At 41.1% G+C, this 20,259-nt stretch overlaps 1 protein-coding gene and 1 long non-coding RNA gene across 2 annotated transcripts; one reads left to right on the forward strand and one right to left on the reverse strand.

Annotated features, from left to right (window-relative positions):
• The first annotated feature begins 10,700 nt into the window (after positions 1-10,700).
• Positions 10,701-11,680, forward strand: LOC131236956 (uncharacterized). Its single transcript, XR_009166965.1, has 3 exons — positions 10,701-10,826; positions 10,922-11,422; positions 11,539-11,680. It is a non-coding gene; the product is annotated as an uncharacterized LOC131236956 (long non-coding RNA).
• A 3,575-nt stretch (positions 11,681-15,255) lies between these two features.
• LOC131242572 (uncharacterized) lies at positions 15,256-16,180 on the reverse strand. The gene is made up of 2 exons (XM_058241300.1): positions 15,814-16,180; positions 15,256-15,511 (listed from the first exon to the last, which is right to left on the reverse strand). The coding sequence occupies exons 1-2, from the start codon at positions 16,178-16,180 to the stop codon at positions 15,477-15,479; spliced, it is 402 nt and encodes a 133-aa protein (XP_058097283.1). The 3' UTR covers positions 15,256-15,476.
• Positions 16,181-20,259: the final 4,079 nt, after the last annotated feature.

Here is a 20,259-nt window from a genome sequence, read left to right on the forward strand (position 1 = left end):
AGTTGAAATAAAGCAAAAGGAGAGTAATACTGTGAATTGTAATGCAAGTGATGCACAAGATGCAATGCTTTTCATGAATAAAAATTTAAACGATCATCATTATCACTTTTCATAATCCCTTATCAATCCATCCTTTTATAACTGTCCAGCATAATACACTCGTGCATGGAATTTTAGGAAAATTTTAGAAAAAAGCACCGATGCTACGTTTTAGGGAATATAGGGCAGAGTATCATGTTCATTGTAGGATGTTTAAGGCATAGTACTAAGCATGTCATTTTAGGACAATCCCTAGGTATAACATTGTGTTCCTTTTTGGTCCTAAGGCAAAGCACCCGTGACATTTAAGGGAACCTAGGACAGAGCACTAAACACATCATTTTAGAGAACCCAAGGTAGTGCACCTATGATCTCAATCTCAATTCTAATAAATAAAAATCTAATGTAGTGCACCGACCAAAACAATTTTAGAGAATTTGCATAATTCACAATAAGGGAACCCAAGGCAGTGTACAAACTAAGATAATTTTCAAAAACGAGAAGTAGTTTACCTTTTACAAAATCTATAACAGTGTACCAAGATAATTTTAGGAAATCCAAGATAGCACATTCGATCACAATTTTCAATTCAAATTCAAAATCATATGCATAGATATGAATGTAACTTCCAACATATCAAAGTCAAGACATAAACATGCTATCTGTGTTATTTTTCGTCTCAAGCCTTTAAACAAGCTCGCCAATTGGATAGACGGTTTGGATATAATACATACCTCATGATGGGACCCACAGAACTTGCTGATGTTAATACACCTGCTATATAGCTGGTGTGTGGTACACCAGCTAATCCGCTTCTGCTAACTATGGACGCAAATTTCCTACAAGAGGCTTTCGCAGAAGTTCCTCCGCCGGAGACTTAGGTGGGGCCCACCGTGATGTTTGTTAGGAATCCACTCCGTCCATCCATTTTGTTAGTTCAGTTTAGGACATTAAACCAAAAGTGAGCAGGATCCAAGACTCAAGTGGGTCGTACTAAAGGAAAAGGTAGCTAGGGAAATTCCTACCGTTTAAATCTCCCAAGGTTCGACAAGGATGTTTACATGCCATCCATACCGCTAATAACGTCATTCCTATTGGGATGAACTGAAAACACAAATATTAACATGATTCAAAACTTCTGTGGCCCCTAGAGCTAGGCAGAATCCGACCTGATTCAACGGATTCAACCCGATCCGATCCGATTCAAAGGCCAGGATCGGGTCGGATCGAGTAGGCCTACTTAGATCTGATCGCACATCAAGTCGAGTTCGAATCAATGGCCAATCTGGACCAATCTGATCCAAGATCCGATCCGATCCGCACAATGTTCATTCAACACTGTTTCCTATAATGTTGTCCACTTGAGATTAAGATATACCTCATTTTTTGTTTAATACCATAAAATGATCTAGAAAAATAGATGGACAACATGGATGAAATAAATACATCATGGTGGGGTCCACAGAGCACCGACCACCAGCCATTGACTGGTGGCAGGGGGAGTAACCAATACGTCTCCTCTTGCCTCAAGCATCAGACTCCTAACACTGACACCATGGTACACTGTGTATTAACATGAAAGTGAAGTGGATGGGTAGGTGTACCATGCACCAGCTGGTGCATTGACGTCAACAAGTTCTGTGGGTCGCATGAGGTATGTGTTATATCCAAGTCGTCCATCCATTTGGTAGGCTTGTCTTAAGGCTTGAGCTAAAAAATAAGACAGATCTAAAGATCAAGTGGACCACACTACAAAAAGCAATGGGGGGTTAAACGTCTACCATTGAAACTCTTTTCGGGGTCACAAAAGTTTCGGATCAATATGAAATTTATTTTTCCTCTTCATCGATGATGTACAACTTTCGATCATCGATTGGAGACTTGATGAAATGATGTACAATAATTTTCACCATTCGATAAAGGATTGGAGGTTGATCAGATGGTGAACAACACTTTGTATCATTTGATTGTTGATTGGAAGTCGATCAAGCGATCGTCGATGTTGTGCACCATTCCGTTGTCGATAGGGGAATTGATGACATGATTTATGGTGGTATGTACCATTCAATCGTTGATTGGAAGTTGATCAGATGGTCAACAGCACTTCGTGTCGTCCGATTGTTGATTATGAGGTCGATCGGGTGATCATCAATAATGCGCATTGTTCGATCATTGATCGGGAACTTAATGAAGCAATCTACGTTGGTTTCCACCATTTAATTGATAAGAATGCATACAGATGAGCACACGGACAGATGGAGGAAATCTTAAATATCACCTTTTATCCAATCTTTTGTGGCCTCCAAGAAGTTTTCAATAGTACAAGTTCAATTCTAGTTATTTAGGATGATCCACTTGGGCTTCAGATATGCTAAAATTTTAGGCTCATTTCATAAAATGCACTACTAAAATATATGGACAGTGTGGTTTAGACACATACATTACATGTAGGCCACAAAGTTTACTTAGTGTTCTTAGCTTAATGGGTGTTACCCATACAACTACATAGAGAGAGAGAGAGATGGGTGTTGGGAGCGGATAAGCTGCTGCGTACCTGAGTAATACCTTAATGGGTGTTACCCATACCATAGGGCCCACCTTGATGATATGTTACATATCCACACCGACCATTCGTTCGTATGGCTCATTTTAGGATGCGTATTAAAAAATTAAGCATATCTGATGATTTTTTCTTAAGCCACCGAAAAAATCTGTTGGGAAATCACACTAATTTCTTATAGTATGTTTTCCTTAGAAATATTAATAGTGGATTCCAAATGATTGGGAGGTTAATCAAGCGATCACTTCTACCATTTTATTGAAACTACGTTTGTCACAAAAAGAATAATTTGGTATTTTTGCAAGGTGTTGACTTAGTCATCACTAAAACAAACTGTTTGCAATGACTTTTGCGTCATTGCAAAACCAAACGTTTTGCGACAATACTCAATTCATCGCATGAAGTGGACATTAGCGATGACAATTGAAATGCGTCGCGAAATGTATTTCCCACTAAATAACTTGTGCGATAGGTTTTTGCGATGACAATTGAAGCTTGTCGCAAAAATATCGAATATTAATGACGACCTACAATATCGTTTCAAATGCTCTACCCTTTCGTAATGAAACTACAGTCATCGCAAATCGCTTAAGTTAGTATTTCTCGCAACGAGTTGACGTAGTCGTTGCTAAAACAAACTATTTGCAATGACTTTTGCATCATTGCAAAACCTAATGTTTTGTGACGACACTTAATTCGTCGTATGAAGTAGACATTAGCAACGATAATTGAAATACGTCGCGAAAAGTATTTCCTACCATATAATTTTCTGCTAAATAACTTGTGCGATAGAGTTTTGGGATGATAATTGCACCTCGTCACAAAAAATGTCGAATATTGACGACGACTTACAATGCTGTTGCAATTACTCTACCTTTTCGTAATGAAACTACAGTTGTAGCAAAAAGCTTAAGTTGGTATTTCTTGCAACGAGTTGACATAGTCATCGCTAAAACAAACTATTTGTAATGACTTTTGCGTCATTGTAACACCTAACGTTTTGCAATGACACTCAATTCATCTCATGAAGTGAACATTAGTGACGACAATTGAAATGTGTCACAAAAAGTATTTCTCGCCATGTAATTTCTTGCTAAATAACTTGTGCGATAGGTTTTTGCAATGACAATTACAGCTCGTCGCAAAAATGTTGAATATTGGTGACGACTTACAATGTTGTTTTAAATATTCTACCCTTTTGTAATGAAACTACAGTCGTCACAAAAAGCTTAAGTTTGTATTTCTCGAAATGAGCTGGCGTAATCGTCGCTAAAACAAACTGTTGGCAATGACTTTTGCGTTGTTGCAAAACCTAATGTTTTGCAACGACATTCAATTCGTCGCATGAAGTGGAAAGTAGCTACGACAATTGAAACGCGTCGTGAAAAGTATTTACCGCCATGTAATTTTCTGCTAAATAACTTGTGCGATAGATTTTTACAATGACAATTGCAGCTCGTTGCAAAAATTTTAAATATTGGCGACAACCTACAATGTTGTTACAAATCTCTATCCTTTCGTAATGAAACTACAGTTGTCGCAAAAAGCTTAAGTTGGTATTTCTCGCAACAAGTTGACATAGTCGTCATAAAAAGACCCGTGGAAAAAAGTATAATTTTGTATTCGTACAAAAAGCTTGACCGGTCCTTCTCGGGATTGCAGCCAATGGTTGCTTAGAATAAAGAGATAAAATAGGAGAGAAAAATCAGGAGAAAATCGAGGGGAGAGAGTTGGCACAAGAGTGGAACTGCACCGCAGTCCGCTGGCCAAACCGACTCGGGCTGAGTCGAGGTGCGACTGGGGGCTCCAGGAGAGAAAGGAGGAGAGAGGAGAGAAAACAGGAAAGGAAAGAGGGAGAGAAAATCATGCAGTTAGTGCCGCACCACGCCAGACCATTCGACCGTCTGAGTTAGCCAGCAATGAACTTACTCCACAAGTGACCACACCTCGGAATATATATATATATATATATATATATATATATATATATATATGTATATATATATATAAAAAGAGAGAGAGAGGGAGGGTGACAGAGCCCGGAGTTCAATAGGACTCGATTCGATTCGAACTTAAGTCAACTTACCACTACCAAAAAAATGACCAACGCCGACAGTCATATAGTGCTTTCCCCAACGGCTTTTATTCGTCAACATCGCCGGTAACTAAAAGCCATCAGCGAATCCTAATAAGCCGTCGGTGATAGCGCTATTTTATTAAACCTTGCGTTGCCCTATTTTTTGGTAGTGTACTGACTCGCTGGGCGAGTTGCTGTTATGCATTATTGAATGGTTGGGTGGACTCAGCCAGCCTTGCAATGTGAGGTGTGCTCCACTGAGTCTGTGCAGCCTAAGCCCTTCGCTCACGCCAGAAAGACCTCAGAACCAGGTCAACTCTATCTGCTGGTCATGCTTCAGCTGGCAAGTCGAAGCAGCTAGTTTGGTTGCGGTGGGAGCATCTGTTACACCTAGTGGCCAAGTTATAGCACTAATACGGTGGGTGTGATTTAAGTTTCGAATTGTTGAAGACTGGACCATCCTTAGTACATACTGCTGGGATGAGCTGAGTCAACCCACCTTAAATCACAGGAGCTGACTCAGTAATCATCGAGTCCTTGGTTGCTTCAGGGACAAACTCAGCCGGTGGACCAACAACTTTCACCTTCTCAACCTAGATCCTAACACAAAAGCTGTTCGTCAGGTAATTCCTTCAGACCAGATCCAAATCAACTGAGTTGACTCAGTTCAGAGTCAACACAGTAACGATTATGATAAGCCATGATTTAAAACAATCTTAGTCATAGGCAAGGTGTAAGCGCCTTAATCTGACCCTATAAATTCATGGTTTAGGGTGGGACTCGATCCTAAGAGGCATAGACATCTTCCGGCAACGAAATTAAGCAAATTAAACCATAAGGTGATGAATCTTTCCCCTTGAGCTTTCCTCCTGCTTATTAGTTAAGTAATATTTCATTTTATTTCAACTGATAATTGATATATCTGATTTATGATAACTTGTGTTAGATATTGAATCTGATTATCAATTATATATGCTCAACTCTTAGATTGTATGAATATCTATATGTTGTACTTGTGTATCTTTTCATATTTATGGATTGTTTATGGATTGCTTGAAGAACTTGAATTGCTACATCTATTAGTGAAAAACCCCACTTATATATGTACATCCAGACTTGGGATGTAACTTGACTGATCGTGATTATAATGGATCCTCACCTAGTGGCTGCTTTGATTGATGGATTAAATGAAACATTAATGTGGGCTTACCATTCATGGATTGTTGTGCTTGTGGCTTTTTCTGATTGATATTTGCCCCTTGTGGCCCTGATTATTGTATATTTGCCCTAGGCGGTTAATGAATTATTTTGTATGACCATGCAATGGCAAGTCTCACTTGCATTCTAAATGGACCGATTGTTTAAAAGGTCCATTCTCCTATTAGGGATGAGCGGACTATTTAAAAGGCTTATCTCTATGCAAGAATGAGCCGATTATTTGAAAGGCCCCATTCTTTACTTAAGTGAGCTGATTGTTTGAAAGACCCACTATTTTACTTGAGCAGATCGACTATTTGAAAGACTCGTTCCGTTACAAGTTAAATGAGCCGACTATTTGAAAGTTTCATTCTCTTATTAAAAATGAGTTAACTATTTGAAAGACCCATCTTATTGCTTGAATGAGCTGACTGTTTGAAAGACTCATTCTTTGCTTAAGTGAGTCAACTATTTGAAAGGCCTTTTATCTTACTTAAGCGGGTCGACTGTTTAAAGGACACATTCCTTTGCAAGTTGAATGAGTCGACTGTTTGAAAAATTCATTCTCTTGCTTGAATGGACTGACTGTTTAAAAGGTCCATTCCCCTATTAGGGATGAACTGACTATTTGAAAGGCCTATCCCCATGCATGAATGAGCTGACTATTTGAAAAGCCCATTCATTACTTAAGTGAGCCGACTGTTTGAAAGGCCCAGTACCTTGCAAATTGAATGAGTTGACCATTTGAAAGGCTTATTCTCTTGCATGAATGGACTGACTGTTTGAATGGTCCATTCATTTAGCCAAATGGATGTGCATCCCCAGTTGATGTGCATTCACACATCCATGCACTTAAACAAGATTGCATCATGGATTGTTTTGTATGTCTTATTGTTTAAACAATGCTTAATAATGCGACGGTGTGTAATCTTGAGGTGAATTCACACTGAGCTGGGCACTCATTCATCGAATATATAATCATACAAGTAGTGCGGGTGGTTTAAATAATAAGCATGTTAAGGTTGATAAGGAGCAGGGTACAAAGTCTGCTCAAGAGTTGCTACATGATCTTGTAATTCAAGACCAATTGCAATTTATCTTATTTCATGTATTAAGTTTTTTTTTTTGTAATTATGATTAATGAGACATTGGTTTGTATAAGCTTTCAGGCAACCGCTGTAATAATTGGATTTATGTATTTGGATTTCATTTTATGCTTGACTTGTTCTATTCCACTAAACTGCTAACTCTGCTAGAAGGGGAAAATACTTGAAATTTAGCCATCTTTAAAGGTTAACACTCGGGTTTTCGAAAAACGAGTCGTATACTCGGGTTTCGAAAACTAGGGCATTACAATAACACCCTCTTAACTCCCAAGAAAGCCCTCGAGCGAGACAACCTATAGAAAGTGAGCCGATCCCCCCACCCGGGAACCAACGTCAACAGAATGATGACTTTGCAGGGGAAGAACTTGTCACATTAGTTGTGACCTTAATCGAAAAACAAGATCTTACAAATTCCCAAGGAACACTAGTTCTCGCACATTCGCATTTAAATTTGCATAAGCTTTCATCATGAAAAACTAAAAAAGAACAAAAAAATTTTGCCTCTATGAGTCAGGCATCCTTGAAAAAACCTCTCTTATCGTAGCATAATCACCACCAGATCATAAATAGCTATGGCCAACCACAAGCAAGATGTTTAACCCTTCCTTGTTCTCGACATTGCATAAGCTCAACCTGCACAGCTACAATAGGTAGAAACCACACTAATGACCTACATTTAGGAATTGGCACAAGGCATAAAAATCATGCAAGAAATATTCCTATAATTCATTCAGGCACAAGCCACAACAACTATCAACCAAGCGGGCCTAGTTCAGCAGCAACAACAATCAACTCACAAACTTTGTCCAACTTTCGGTTCAAATCAAGCACAATCGTTGGACTCTACACAGGACTACCACTACAAGAAAGTAGGCCTTTAGCCTCAATTTTTTAGCCTCGGTTCAAAAAAAGGAGGCTAAATATGGTTTTTAGCCTCGGTTGTAAAGGAACTGAGGTTAAAAATTCACTTTTTGCCTCGGTTGATGAGAAACTGAGGCCAAAACTCTTCCCTATTGCCTCGGTTGGTGAGAAACTGAGGCTAAAAGTCTGCCCTTTTGTCTCGGTTGGTGAGCAACTGAGGCCAAAAGTCTACCCTTTTGCCTCAATTGTTGAGAACTGAGGCCAAAAGTCTGCCATTTTGCCTCGGTTGGTGAGCAATTGAGGCCAAAAGTCTGCCCTTTTGTCTCGATTGGTGAGCAACTGAGGCTAAAAGTCTGCCCTTTTGCCTCGGTTGTTGAGAACTGAGGCCAAAAGTCTGCCCTTTTGCCTCGGTTGATGAGAAATTGAGGCCAAAAGTCTGCCCTTTTGCCTCGGTTGGTAAGAAACTGAAGCCAAAAGTCTGCCCTTTTGCCTCGGTTGGTGAGCAACCGAGGCTAAAAGTATGCCTTTTTGCCTCAGTTGTTGAGAAACTGAGGATAAAAGTCTGCCCTTTTGCCTCGGTTGGTGAGAAACTGAGGCCAAATGTCTGCCATTTTGCCTCGATTGGTGAGCAACTAAGGCCAAAAGTCTGCCCTTTTGCCTCGGTTGGTGAGCAACTGATGTTAAAAGTTTGCCCTTTTGCCTTAATTGGTGAGAAACTGAGGCCTAAAGTCTACCATTTTGCTTCGGTTGGTGAGAAATTAAAGCTAAAAGTATGCCATTTTGCTTCGGTTATTGAAAACCGAGGCCAAAAGCATACCTTTTTGCCTCGGTTATTGAAAACTAAGGCCAAAAGTCTATCCTTTTGTCTAGCCAAAAGTCAGCAATTTTGCCTCGGTTGGTGAGAAACTGAGGCCAAAAGTTTGCCCTTTTGCCTCAGTTGGTTAGCAACCGAGGCTAAAACTCTGCCCTTTTGCCTCGGTTGGTGAGTAACTGAGGCCAAAAGTCTATCATTTTGCCTCGGTTGGTTAGTAACCGAGGCTAAAAGTCTGTCCATCATTTTTGGAAACTCATTTATGGAAGTGGGCCGAAAAATTATTTCATGAAGACGTCTATCATTGAAGCCTTCTTGAGGCTACCGAACTCATCACGGTGGGCCACGGTAAGATTTCAAAGGTAAATGGTCCCATCATCACTAATCCATGTATTATGACCGATTAGAGTGTTGAATCAGCCTACTATTTTGGGTCCCATTCTAAAATAATATGTCATAAGAGATGGATGGAGCGGATGCCATGTCATGGTGGGCCCTAATGAGCTCTTTGCTTCATGGGCCAGCCAAGCCTTTTTACCTCGGTTATTGAATACTGAGGCCAATATCACAAAGTAGCAAGGGTAATTTCGACTTTCCAAAGTTACAGTGGCATTTTCGTTATTTCCGGTAAAGTCCAGCTACAAAAGCAAGCCGCCATTCCTCTCACTGGCTTTTCGGCCAAAAGATCTCTCAGCGAGTCCAAGCAAGTCTCGTAAAACCCTCATTTCTCTTGATTTTTGCTCGGAAATCGCCATTTCTTTCTTTAGTTCCAACCATTTCGTCGATTGATGGCAAAAGGAGCTTCGGAATTCTCGTTTATCAGACGTGCAGGTCGGTATTGCTCTTGTTCCCGCATTTTCTCATTAAATCTCGTCGAAGATCGGATGTTCTAGCTCTCAATTTCGTTTTTCGTGATTTGTTTGGAATTTCCTTGCTGTTTTCTGTTTTTTCTCAATCAAGAACCCTAGATCATCTGGTTTAGAGAGGAATGTAGAGATTTTTCCTTTTTTTTTGTGGAATTCTGTCAGATTCCCATAAAGAAGACCTTTATGATTTCCTTGTTTACAGATTTTGATTCTTTTCGCAAGTTTTCGAGCTGCTAGAAGACCTTATCATTCAGATCTAGATCCAAATCCATTCTCTCTCTCTCTCTCTCTCTCTCTCTCTCTCTCTCTCGATTGGAAGAAGGAGAGCTGCTAGAAGACCTCCTTATCATTCAGATCAAGATCCAGATCCAAATCAGTTCAAGGTAAGCTCAATTCTTTTCATTTCGCTCCTTCCGCTCCTTTTCTTTCGATCTCAAATTTAATCAGATTAGGAGAATAGAGAAAGATCTGTTATGTATTATGTTTTTTAGGAGCATGCACTTCCTGCATACCACTTCCCTCTGCTAGCAGAAAATGATCCTCATTGGAGATGGATGTGATTCATCTTCAATTTAGATAATTTTGCTATATATTTTTTGAAGACCCATCTGTGCTACAAGAGTGAGATTTGGAATGAAGTGAAGGTAATATGAAATCAAAAATTCAATTACTCTTTTTGTATTTTTGTATACTAAGTATAATTGATGATTGATGTATTGCAGATCAAGTGGAATATTGACGAGGAGCGTCAAAATTGGGTAATGAAGTCCATCGGAGCTTCATGGAAGGAGTGGAAGAAGAGGTTAAAAAAAGAACACTACAAGCGATATTTGACTAATGAGGAACGACTAGCTCACTGTCCTGATCGAGTGGAGCCGACACACTGGAAGTGGCTCGTCACCTATTGGTCAAGTGATGAAGGATAGGTAAAAATTAAACATAAAGAAAAATTATATCCATGTTGGTGTATATTGTTATTTATATTAAAATTTAGTTATTTTACTATGTCACATTGTAGGCCCGCACTCAAAGGAATAAAATCAACCGCAGCAAGCATCGTATGGCCCACACTGCCGGCTCAAGGAGCTTTGCTCAAGTGCGTGAAGAATAGGTAAATTCTTCTTTGATTTCTAAACTTGAAATGCCATCATTCTGTTTTAATATGATTGTTATCAACTCATTTGTTTTTATATGGAAAAAGCGGGCAAAAAATCTTGGTGGAGAGTCTCCTGATCGGGCAACGTTGTTCATAACGACCCATCGGAAGAAAGATGGGAGTGTTGTGAACGAGGAGTCGGCTCATGTTATTGTATGTAGAAATTTATCAATCATTGACATCTCAGCTAATATTTTTCATTAAGTCATGATATTGAACAACTTATTTAATGTTTTTCTACACTACAGGAAATGATCGAGGAGTTACGGGCAACTTAGACTGCTGAGTCCTCTCAGAGTAGCACTGGCCGAGACGATCTCTTATCCCAGATATTGGGACCAGAGCATCCGGGGCGGGTCCGCATGATGGGGTTAGGTCCCACTGCTTCCACGTTATGGGGCACAAGAAATACCATTGCAGAACTCAGAAGGGAGACTGATGAGTTGCGCCGACACATGAATGAGCGGGTAGAGCAACTAGTGGAGGAGCGGATGAAAGAACAGATGGCTAAGCATCTAGAGCAAATAGAGCAACGGATGACAGAGCGAATAACGGAGCAGATGGAGCAACGGATGACAGAGCGAATAACAGAGCAGATGATGGCACGAATGAGAGATACTATGAACTCATTGGCTGCAACAGACCAAACTTCGGGCAATGTACTAAATGTAGAGGCTGACTCAGTATCCACTCCTAGGGATAGACCTGAGGCTGAGGGACCTCAGTCGAAGGTTCCGAAGAATCAATAGGTAGTTTTTTGCTGAGATTCATTTATGTGTTATCTTTTACATATATATTTATGTTTTATTACATTTCATGAGTTTGTAGTTCACCATCATTGAATAGTTGGTCCTTTCTTTTTCAGGTCAAGTCGTATTTATGTGTATTTATGTGTTTGACATGCAAAAGAATCCAAGGGCTGTCTTAAAATGAGGGTTGCAGATTGGAAAAAGGTGGGCCATACTTTTTTGCTTCATGCTTTGTTTGCTAATGAACTTGGAGATCTAGGAATGTTTGATGGTTTGAACTATGAGAACCAAATTGCTGTTGGATTCTTGTAAGTAAATCACTGCCTTTCTGTCTTTTGTAGTTATTTAGAAAAAATGTTTAGGCATTCCCATGTGTGATGCACATGCAATTTAGGTATTTATAGATTTGTTTTAATGCAGGATTGTGCAATCTCGTATCTCTGAACTTTGTTTTGATCAAAACAGCAGTACAATTATGAAGAGATCTTCTGCAAGGTCTCTTCTTATTCTGAAGGCTCTTTCGAGGTATACAGAGATGGTCGATGACATCATTCGGACACAAGCTGAGAAGTTGCAGCAAGGGAGTGAAATAACTAGAGATAAGCTAAAAGAAATGGACCTACCTGATTCTATACTTGCGTTGGAAGGGAATTTCACACTACCAATGGATCTTAAAGAAGATGTAGAGGCAGTTCAAATCGTCGTTGGCCCATCCAGTTTGGAAGCCGAGTTGCAGCAGCTTAAGGATTTGAGAAGGGTGAACCAGGAGCTGCTTGTGCAGACTGAAGAGCTTCTGCAGAAAGAAGCAAGAGAGGATGCTCAATTCTGAAGCCAATTTGGGACACGGTGGACTAGACCTCAGTCAAGCACTCTGACAAAGAACTTGCAGGACAGGTTGAATAGATTTGCTGGAAACCTGAAGCAAGCCACATAAAGTGATGCACGAATCGAGCGTGCTGTGAGAGAGCATTCAGCTCTCATGTCAATCCTTGACCATCGGCCGGTATGCTTGTTACTACTGTGCAATATATTGTAACAAGAGTCATGAATGCTTAAAAATTTAGGATCACTTAGTTCTGGTGGTATTCTTCCTCCATGATAGATTTGTAAACAGTGAATCCAAAAAGGTTTTTCTATGTATTTGAGACAACCCAATGGGGTTGAATATATAGATATTACACTCATCTATAACAGGAAAGGAAAGATATTACAATCATCTATACAAGGTAAGAAGATATACAAGGTAGTATGTGAGCTGTCTAACATCCCCCCTCAAACTAATGCTGGTCATCGACAAGTAATAGTTTGCCAACAAGAAAAGAGTGACGTGCAGATGTGAGGGACTTGGTGAGAATGTCAGCAATCTGATCATGGGATACCACATGTGGAAGAGAAATGAGCCCAGACTGAAATTTCTCGCGGATAAAATGACAGTCAACTTCAATATGCTTTGTCCGTCCATGAAAAACCGGGTTAGAGGCAATCTGAATTGCACTGAGATTATCGACATGGAGTGGAGTAGGATTCTGTAAAGGAATGTCCAAGTCTGAAAGAAGTCCAAGTAACCAGATGAGTTCACTACATGCAACGGACATCGCCTGATACTCAGCTTCTGTGTTCGATTTGGAAACAGGGGTCTGCTTCTTACACTTCTAAGAGATGAGAGAAGTGCTGAGAAAGACACAATAGCCAGTGGTAGATCTTCGTGTGAGAGCGCAACCGGCCCAATCAGTATCCGAATAAGCACGAAGGTCCAGAGTCACCGTGGAGGAGAAGAACAGGGATCGATCTAGATTCCACGATAGTACCGTAGGATGCGCAACACCGCAGTCATATGAAGAGTCCGAGGAGCAGAAACAAACTAACTGACGACTTGGACAGCATAGGCAATATCAGGGTGAGTCATAGTTAAGTAAACCAGACTCCCAACCAAACGACAGTATAAGTCGAGTTGTGCAAGTAGATCACCATCATCACAGCCATAGTGAACGTTAAGTTCTAAGGGAGTCTGAACTGTCTTTTGATCTGTCAATGATGCCAATGCGAGAAGATCTTTGGTATATTTACGCTGGCTGACCAGGATCCCACGGTTGGAATGTAAAAATTCAAGTCCAAGAAAGTATGTTAGATGGCTGAGGTCTTTCATCTTGAAGGATGATTGTAAACTTCCTTTAAAACCGAAATGCCAGTAGCATTGCTACCAGTCAGGAGGAGGTCGTCAACATAGACCAGAACAATGACAATTCCGTGAGCAGTGGTGCACAAAAATAAGGATGGGTTATGACCACTTTGAGTAAAGCCAACACTAGTAACAACATCGTGAAGGCGTTGGAACCATGCCCCATGTGCCTGTTTGAGGCCGTACAGGGCTTTCTTTAGGCGACATACCTTATTGTCAGGGATTAAAGAGCCAAGAGGAGGTTTCAAATATACAGTTTCTTGGAGGTCTCCATGAAGAAATGCATTTTTCACATCCATCTGAGCGAGTGGCCATGAGCGAACAGAAGATATAGCCAGAAGAGTACGAACAGTTTTCATCTTGGCCACGGGAGCAAAAGTCTCATCATAATCAATTCCGTATTCCTGTTTGTATCCTTGAGCGACAAGCCGAGCCTTATATCGATCCAATGATCCATCAGACTTGAGCTTGACAGAATAAATCCATCTGCTACCAATCAGCTGTTGGTCAGCAGGTCGAGTGACAATGTCCCACGTATGATTATCATCCAATGTCGCAAGTTCGTCTGCCATAGCCTTCTTCCAACAATCAAGAGTGGCTGCCTGAGAGTATAAAGTTGGAATAGAAACAGTATCCAGAGTAGCATTCATGGCAGACATAGAGCATATCAAGCGATCAGGCGCTTTATGTTCACGAGCGGAACGTCGTATTGAGGTAGGTTCGGGATCTGCAACAGGTACAGTAGATTCGGGTTGAGTAATAGGTGGTGGATCTGTACGTGGTCGACGTGAGTAAACCTGCAACGGACGAGGGAGAGTTCTTGAGGCAACCGGAATTTCTGGAAAGGCGGTTAAACCAGGAGGGTTTGGAGTGTGCGGAGGAGGAGGAGATGAATGAAAAGCAATGTGTTCAAGAAAGACAACATTTCGTGAAACCCAAACACGACGAGAAACCGGATCATAACACCGAAAACCCTTCTGAGTTTCCCCAAATCCCAAGTACATACATTTGATTGATTTTGGAGATAGTTTGTGACGTTCACGTGAAGCCAGGTGAACATAACAGATACAACCAAAAACACGAAATGTGGAATATGCAGGAGGTAAGCCGGTGAGAGCAAAGTAGGGAGATTTACTGTTCAGAACCTTGGTTGGCATCCGGTTAATCAAGTAGACAGAATGTAACATTGCTTCCGCCCAGAAAGAACGAGGAACACTCGTAGCTGTCATCAGGGTGTTGGCAGTTTCAACAATATGACGATTTTTCCGTTCAGTCACCCCGCTCTGTTGTGGAGTATCAGAACAGGTGGTCTGATGAATAATCCCATGACCTTGAAGAAATGTACAAAAATCTGTTGAGAGATATTCCCCCCCTGAGTCAGAACGGAGAGTTTGAACTGGAACCCGAAATTGAGTCTTTACCATAGAGTGAAAGGACTTGAATTTTTCAAAAACCTGTGACTTCGAATGCAGAAAGTAAATCCAAGTGTAACGTGTGAAATCATCAATGAATATAACATAGTATCATAACCCAGAGAGAGACATTATTGGTGAAGGTCCCCAGACATCCGTATGCACAAGTTCAAACATAGAAGATGATTTTGTAGTACTTAGGGAGAATGGAACACACTTACTTTTTGAAAGACAACATGAAGAACAAGAATAATCCAAATCATTGTTATTAAGAGAAATATTCCCTAACATGCCAGACGAAATTAACTGAAGTAACCGATCAGAATGTGGATGACCCAGGCGAAAGTGCCACAATTTCCACAATTTATTTGCCGAATAAATATCTGATGAAGATGGAGAAAAGAAACAACGAGCCGGAGTGACAGATGGATCAAAATCCAGCACGTACAGACGACCATGCCGCCTACCCCTCCCAAGCACCTTCCCCGTTGCCAGATCCTGCACAAAACAACAATTGGGAAGAAAAATGACTAAGCAGTTATTGGATGTGAGTTGACCAACTGAAATTAAATTGGAGGAGAGGTTAGGGACATGAAACACATCACGAAGGGTGAATTGGCGATGAGCAGAAGGAGAGAAAGTCAATGATCCAACAGACTGAATAGGTAGTCTAGTGCCATCCGCAGTAGAAATAGCCTGATTGCCGGTGTAGGGACGAATGTTACGAAGATGGGATACAGCACTGGTCATATGATTGGAAGCACCCGAATCGAAGAACCATGTAGAAGATGGGGATATACCTGACAAACCGGCCGCAGAAAGGGCCTGAACGATTTGCTGGAGCATCGCAGGAGTCAACGGAGATGAAAGACCTTCAGCGGAAGCAGTAGATGCAGAATCACTAACAGACGGCTCACAAGAAATAGTGGCAGCAGTAGCAGAAAGAGCACGACCACGGCCACGACCACGACTTCCACGTCCACGCCCGAACGAAGATGCATTGGCACGTGTACGGCAGTCCTGAATACCATGACCAGTCCGTCGACAATAAGCGCACCATTCCTTGCATTGAGCGACAACATGACCCACCTTGTTGCACCCGCGACAAGTCAAAGGAGAGGAACCAGAACCACGTGTTGGTGGAGTGGTGGACACAGCAAGCACCATATCAGATGATCCCGGAGTTGAGAAATGAAGAGAGAACTTTCAGTCGTTGTTCCTCAACCAATAAATCATTAATAACTGAATTCAATGAAGGAGTAGGGCTATGGTTCAAGAGAGCAACCCGACAATGCTCAAATTCTGGATGCAGCTTCATAAGAAATTGTCGAACTTGCGCACTCTCGCGCATAGTTTGGAATATCTTATAGTCATGAGGAAATGTTGGATCCATCATAGACATCTTTGTCCAAATTGTAACAATTTTGGAGTAAAATGATTGAATACTGTCGTCACCCTGAGTAAGGTTAACGAGATCCTGTTCCAGGCAATATAATCGGGCCGCATTACTCTGTTGATAAATTGTCTGGAGATGGTCCCACATTGCCTTAGCAGTGCGATGAGGTGTGAGGCCAACAGCAATGGAACGATCAATTGAATCAAGAATCCTGGTAATAATCTGTCCATTGTTCATTTCCCAATCAGCTAATTTGTCAGCATCGGTGGAAGTGGTGATAAGAACAGATCCATCAATTAGTCCCCACAAACCACGACCCTAAGAAAGTTCTGAAAATGGATGGCCCATAGAGAATAGTTGGTACCATCAAAACTACAACGTGAGGCCTCTTAACGTGATGAGTTCTTGTCCATTGAGCTAAAGTATTATAAAGCACCCAAGGAGTTGCAACAGAAGAAAGTTTTAGATGTATCGTACAGCAACAGTAACAGGTTCTGGATCTGGATTTCGATCTGAATCGGGATCGTGATCTGGATCTGGTTCTAGATCTGGAGTGGGATGAACAGAGGGGCGCTAGAGCGAATCGGATCTGGATCTGGAGTATGAAAAACAAGCAGGTGCGTCGAATCTGGAGCAGGGGCGTCAGATCTTGATCTGGAACAGGAAAACCGAGCAGGGACGTTGGATCTGGAGCAGGTGCGCTAGATCTGGAGCAGGGGCGCAGGATCTGGAGCAGGCTGGAGCCGGAAAACCATGCAGGGGCAGCAGGGGGTGGATCGGATCTGGATCTGGAGCAGGCTGGAGCAGCAGGGAGGCCGGACGCAGCAAGGGGCAGGGAGCAGGGAGGCCGGATCTTGCAGCAGGGGGTGACCGGATGCAGCAGGGACGCTGGACGCAGCAGGGGGTGGCCGGACGCAGCAGGGAGGCCGGACGCAGCAGGGAGTGGCCGGATTTGGATCAGTATGGCTCTGATACCATGTAAACAGTGAATCCAAAAAGGTTTTTCTATGTATTTGAGACAACCCAATGGGGTTGAATATATAGATATTACACTCATCTATAACAGGAAAGGAAAGATATTACAATCATCTATACAAGGTAAGAAGATATACAAGGTAGTATGTGAGCTGTCTAACAAGATTGGAGTGTACTGTGTAAGGATACTGATCTTCCCCTAAGACTCTTTTCACTGCCTTTTATAGCTTCAATATCGGGATGTTAAATTCTTTCTTATTAACCTGTTGTCTCCTTTCTTCTTTTCCTTCTCCTGAATCTATTTCTTGCATTTGCATGAAAGATGGTACCTTTGCAAAGATCCTCGTTTCATTTTAATACCAACCCCTCTTAAATCTAAGTTCCACCCTAGTTTCTTCAAAATTTTCTTTACTTTTCTGCATTCTTAAGATTTTATATTGATTGTCCAACTCTGCCAATTTCCTACTGATTCATCAGTTGTGTCACGTCCCTCAAGAAAGTTTTCTCCGAGTCAACGATCATGCTTTCTTGTTAATCAGTGACTATCTTATCTCACAAGAGCTATATAGTTAGCTAGTCAACATTCTACTAGGTCTGATCAAGCGATGAATTCGATTATTCATCTTATCCATAACTAGATTTTGTTTTGATGCTGATATTATTTGCAGTGTGTACTATTGCCAAACATGTTTACATATCTGCTGATTTTAGTTTTACTTTAAAATATAGATAGAAGCTGCTCTTCCAAGTCTTGCAAAGCCAATCTTGTCTTTGGATGGCAATGAAATCAGAGGTGTGGCTCAACCAGAGGTTCCAGGCCTGATGTGACTTCAAACTTGAAACCTGAAATCAGGTTTTAAGGTGTGTTTCTTTGATTCATCTGTCCTATATCACTTTGGAAATTAGGACTGATAGGAACACCCCCTCAAGTTATTTCCGCAGCCCCAATTCCGATTTTGGGAATTGAAACAGTACACTTGTTGTATTTCAATTCTCAAATGCAAAGTGCGCTTACGGAAAACAGAAAAGGGTGGTGTAGATACTGCCTCTATTCAAGCAAGGAATAAAGGGCATTCCTGAATGCCAACCATACCAACTTTGGCCAAGCATTATATAATGCCTCTTTTTTGTTTTTATTAATTTTTTTTCTTATGTATGATTCTCATTCTTTCATCAATATCATCAGGCAGCTGCATACTACTATCATGGTTTGATCCTTGATAAGGGTAACAAACCAATCGATCACATCAGTGCTGTGTGTTGTCTTCTTGCCGCGGATGAGCTTCTCATTGATAGCAAGAGAGCCTGCTTAAGCTTTTGCCTTGAAGTCCCAGTCACCAGGTTGCTTTCAATTTGTTTTCTTTAAGGCACGACAACTCTTTTGTAATACGCAGCTTGTGGGAACTATTGTTCTTTTTTCTTGGATTCTGTTACAGAGCTCCTCCAGTATGGGGTGCAATGAAGCATTTACATCAGAAAATTCCTGAAGTTGCATCTAAGAAATCTCAGATGTATGCATACCTCTTTGAACAAGAAAAGTAAGAGTTTTCAGACTTTGAACATTAGTTCGTTTCTATTTGTTTCAGCATGCAGGCATATTCTAAAAGAGGATTTTCCCTGTCCGAAAGTCACGGTGATTAGGGTGGACAATGGTCTGGGTTTGGCCAGACTGAAGCATGTCCAAGTCCATCCCATGAGCCAAGAACCTCAAAGCTCAGCCTAGCCCTGGCTAGGCTCAGTCTGAGCTGTGCTGCCATCCAAATCTTCATCTCACCAATGTTAAATAAGTCAGGCAGGGGCTGAGATGGCCTGTAGGTAGATGCAAGCCTTCTGTCCAATTACTTATCCGGTGTAAACCTCAAGTCCAGGTTCAACCATGGGCCTCAAGGGTCAGCCGAAAGCAGTAGGGACTCGGGCTGGGCGAAGGCCATCCCAGCCCATTTTCGACTCTAATGACAAGTAGTAAGATCCTTTTGGAAGTTAAAATGCCTTGATATGGACAGGAACATGGATTTGGCTCCCACTCTGTATTCCTGAAATCTAGAAACAAATAAGGTTACATATATATTGTTTGAGATGTTGAGTCGATGAGAAAACTATTAGGTTGCTGGACTTAATCATTGAGGTCCGTGCGAGCTTTCTTAATATCTTTATCATAATTAATTTTTGCAATTTCTATTTAGGTAATGTTGAGAGCTTTCATGTGAGTTTTAGTTCTGGGTTTTCTTTATTTATACTAAGACAGATGAGGGAGGATAATTTTACAATGATTTAAAGGAATTACACAAATTACCATTGATAGGGAAGGAAACCAAATCATCATTATTCTCTAAGCCTTATCCCAACCAATTGGGTTCTGCTCCATAAATCCCGTTCTCCAATGCCACTCTTATCAAGGAAATCAAATGTAAGTTTTTCCCCCTTGTCAAGGCATGCATTCGTGGAACTGGAACTATCCTGTGCACCCTAGAATGAATGTGAAGCTCATAGGAATCCTACTTTCTTAATTGTTTTACCATCATAAATTTGGGAAAAGAGAACTTTGTCCCCCTCAAAGGAGTGTATTCTATAGATAGAAAACAGACATGAAATACCATAAGTTCCCTCCAACAAAGAAAAAGCACAATTCTATCCCTATCCTCTATATTTACAGCATAAAGACCAAAACAAGCAGACAAGAATGGAGAATAACCCCAAAAGAAATGACAAACAACTGTCGGAGAGCTTCCATCTCCGACAGTTCCGAACATCAACCCTTCTAAGTCAAATGATCAAACTCACTGGAATGGCATCAGGTAAATCCAAAGCGCTCAAAACATATCTTCGTTTCTCACTAGAATCACATGAAGCAAATCTTAGATGATCTGTCAACATT

The sequence above is a fragment of the Magnolia sinica genome, chromosome 1 (genome assembly GCF_029962835.1).
Source record: "Magnolia sinica isolate HGM2019 chromosome 1, MsV1, whole genome shotgun sequence".
Lineage (NCBI taxonomy): Eukaryota > Viridiplantae > Streptophyta > Magnoliopsida > Magnoliales > Magnoliaceae > Magnolia > Magnolia sinica.

Bases quoted from the DNA above. Each gene is read 5' to 3' on its own strand.
- LOC131242572 (XM_058241300.1), bottom strand. From the start codon at position 16,180: ATGGTGCTTGCTGTGTCCACCACTCCACCAACACGTGGTTCTGGTTCC. The intron at 15,512-15,813 runs GTATATCCCCAT...TGTTTTGTGCAG, and splicing joins TTCTGCGGCCGGTTTGTCAG to GATCTGGCAACGGGGAAGGT.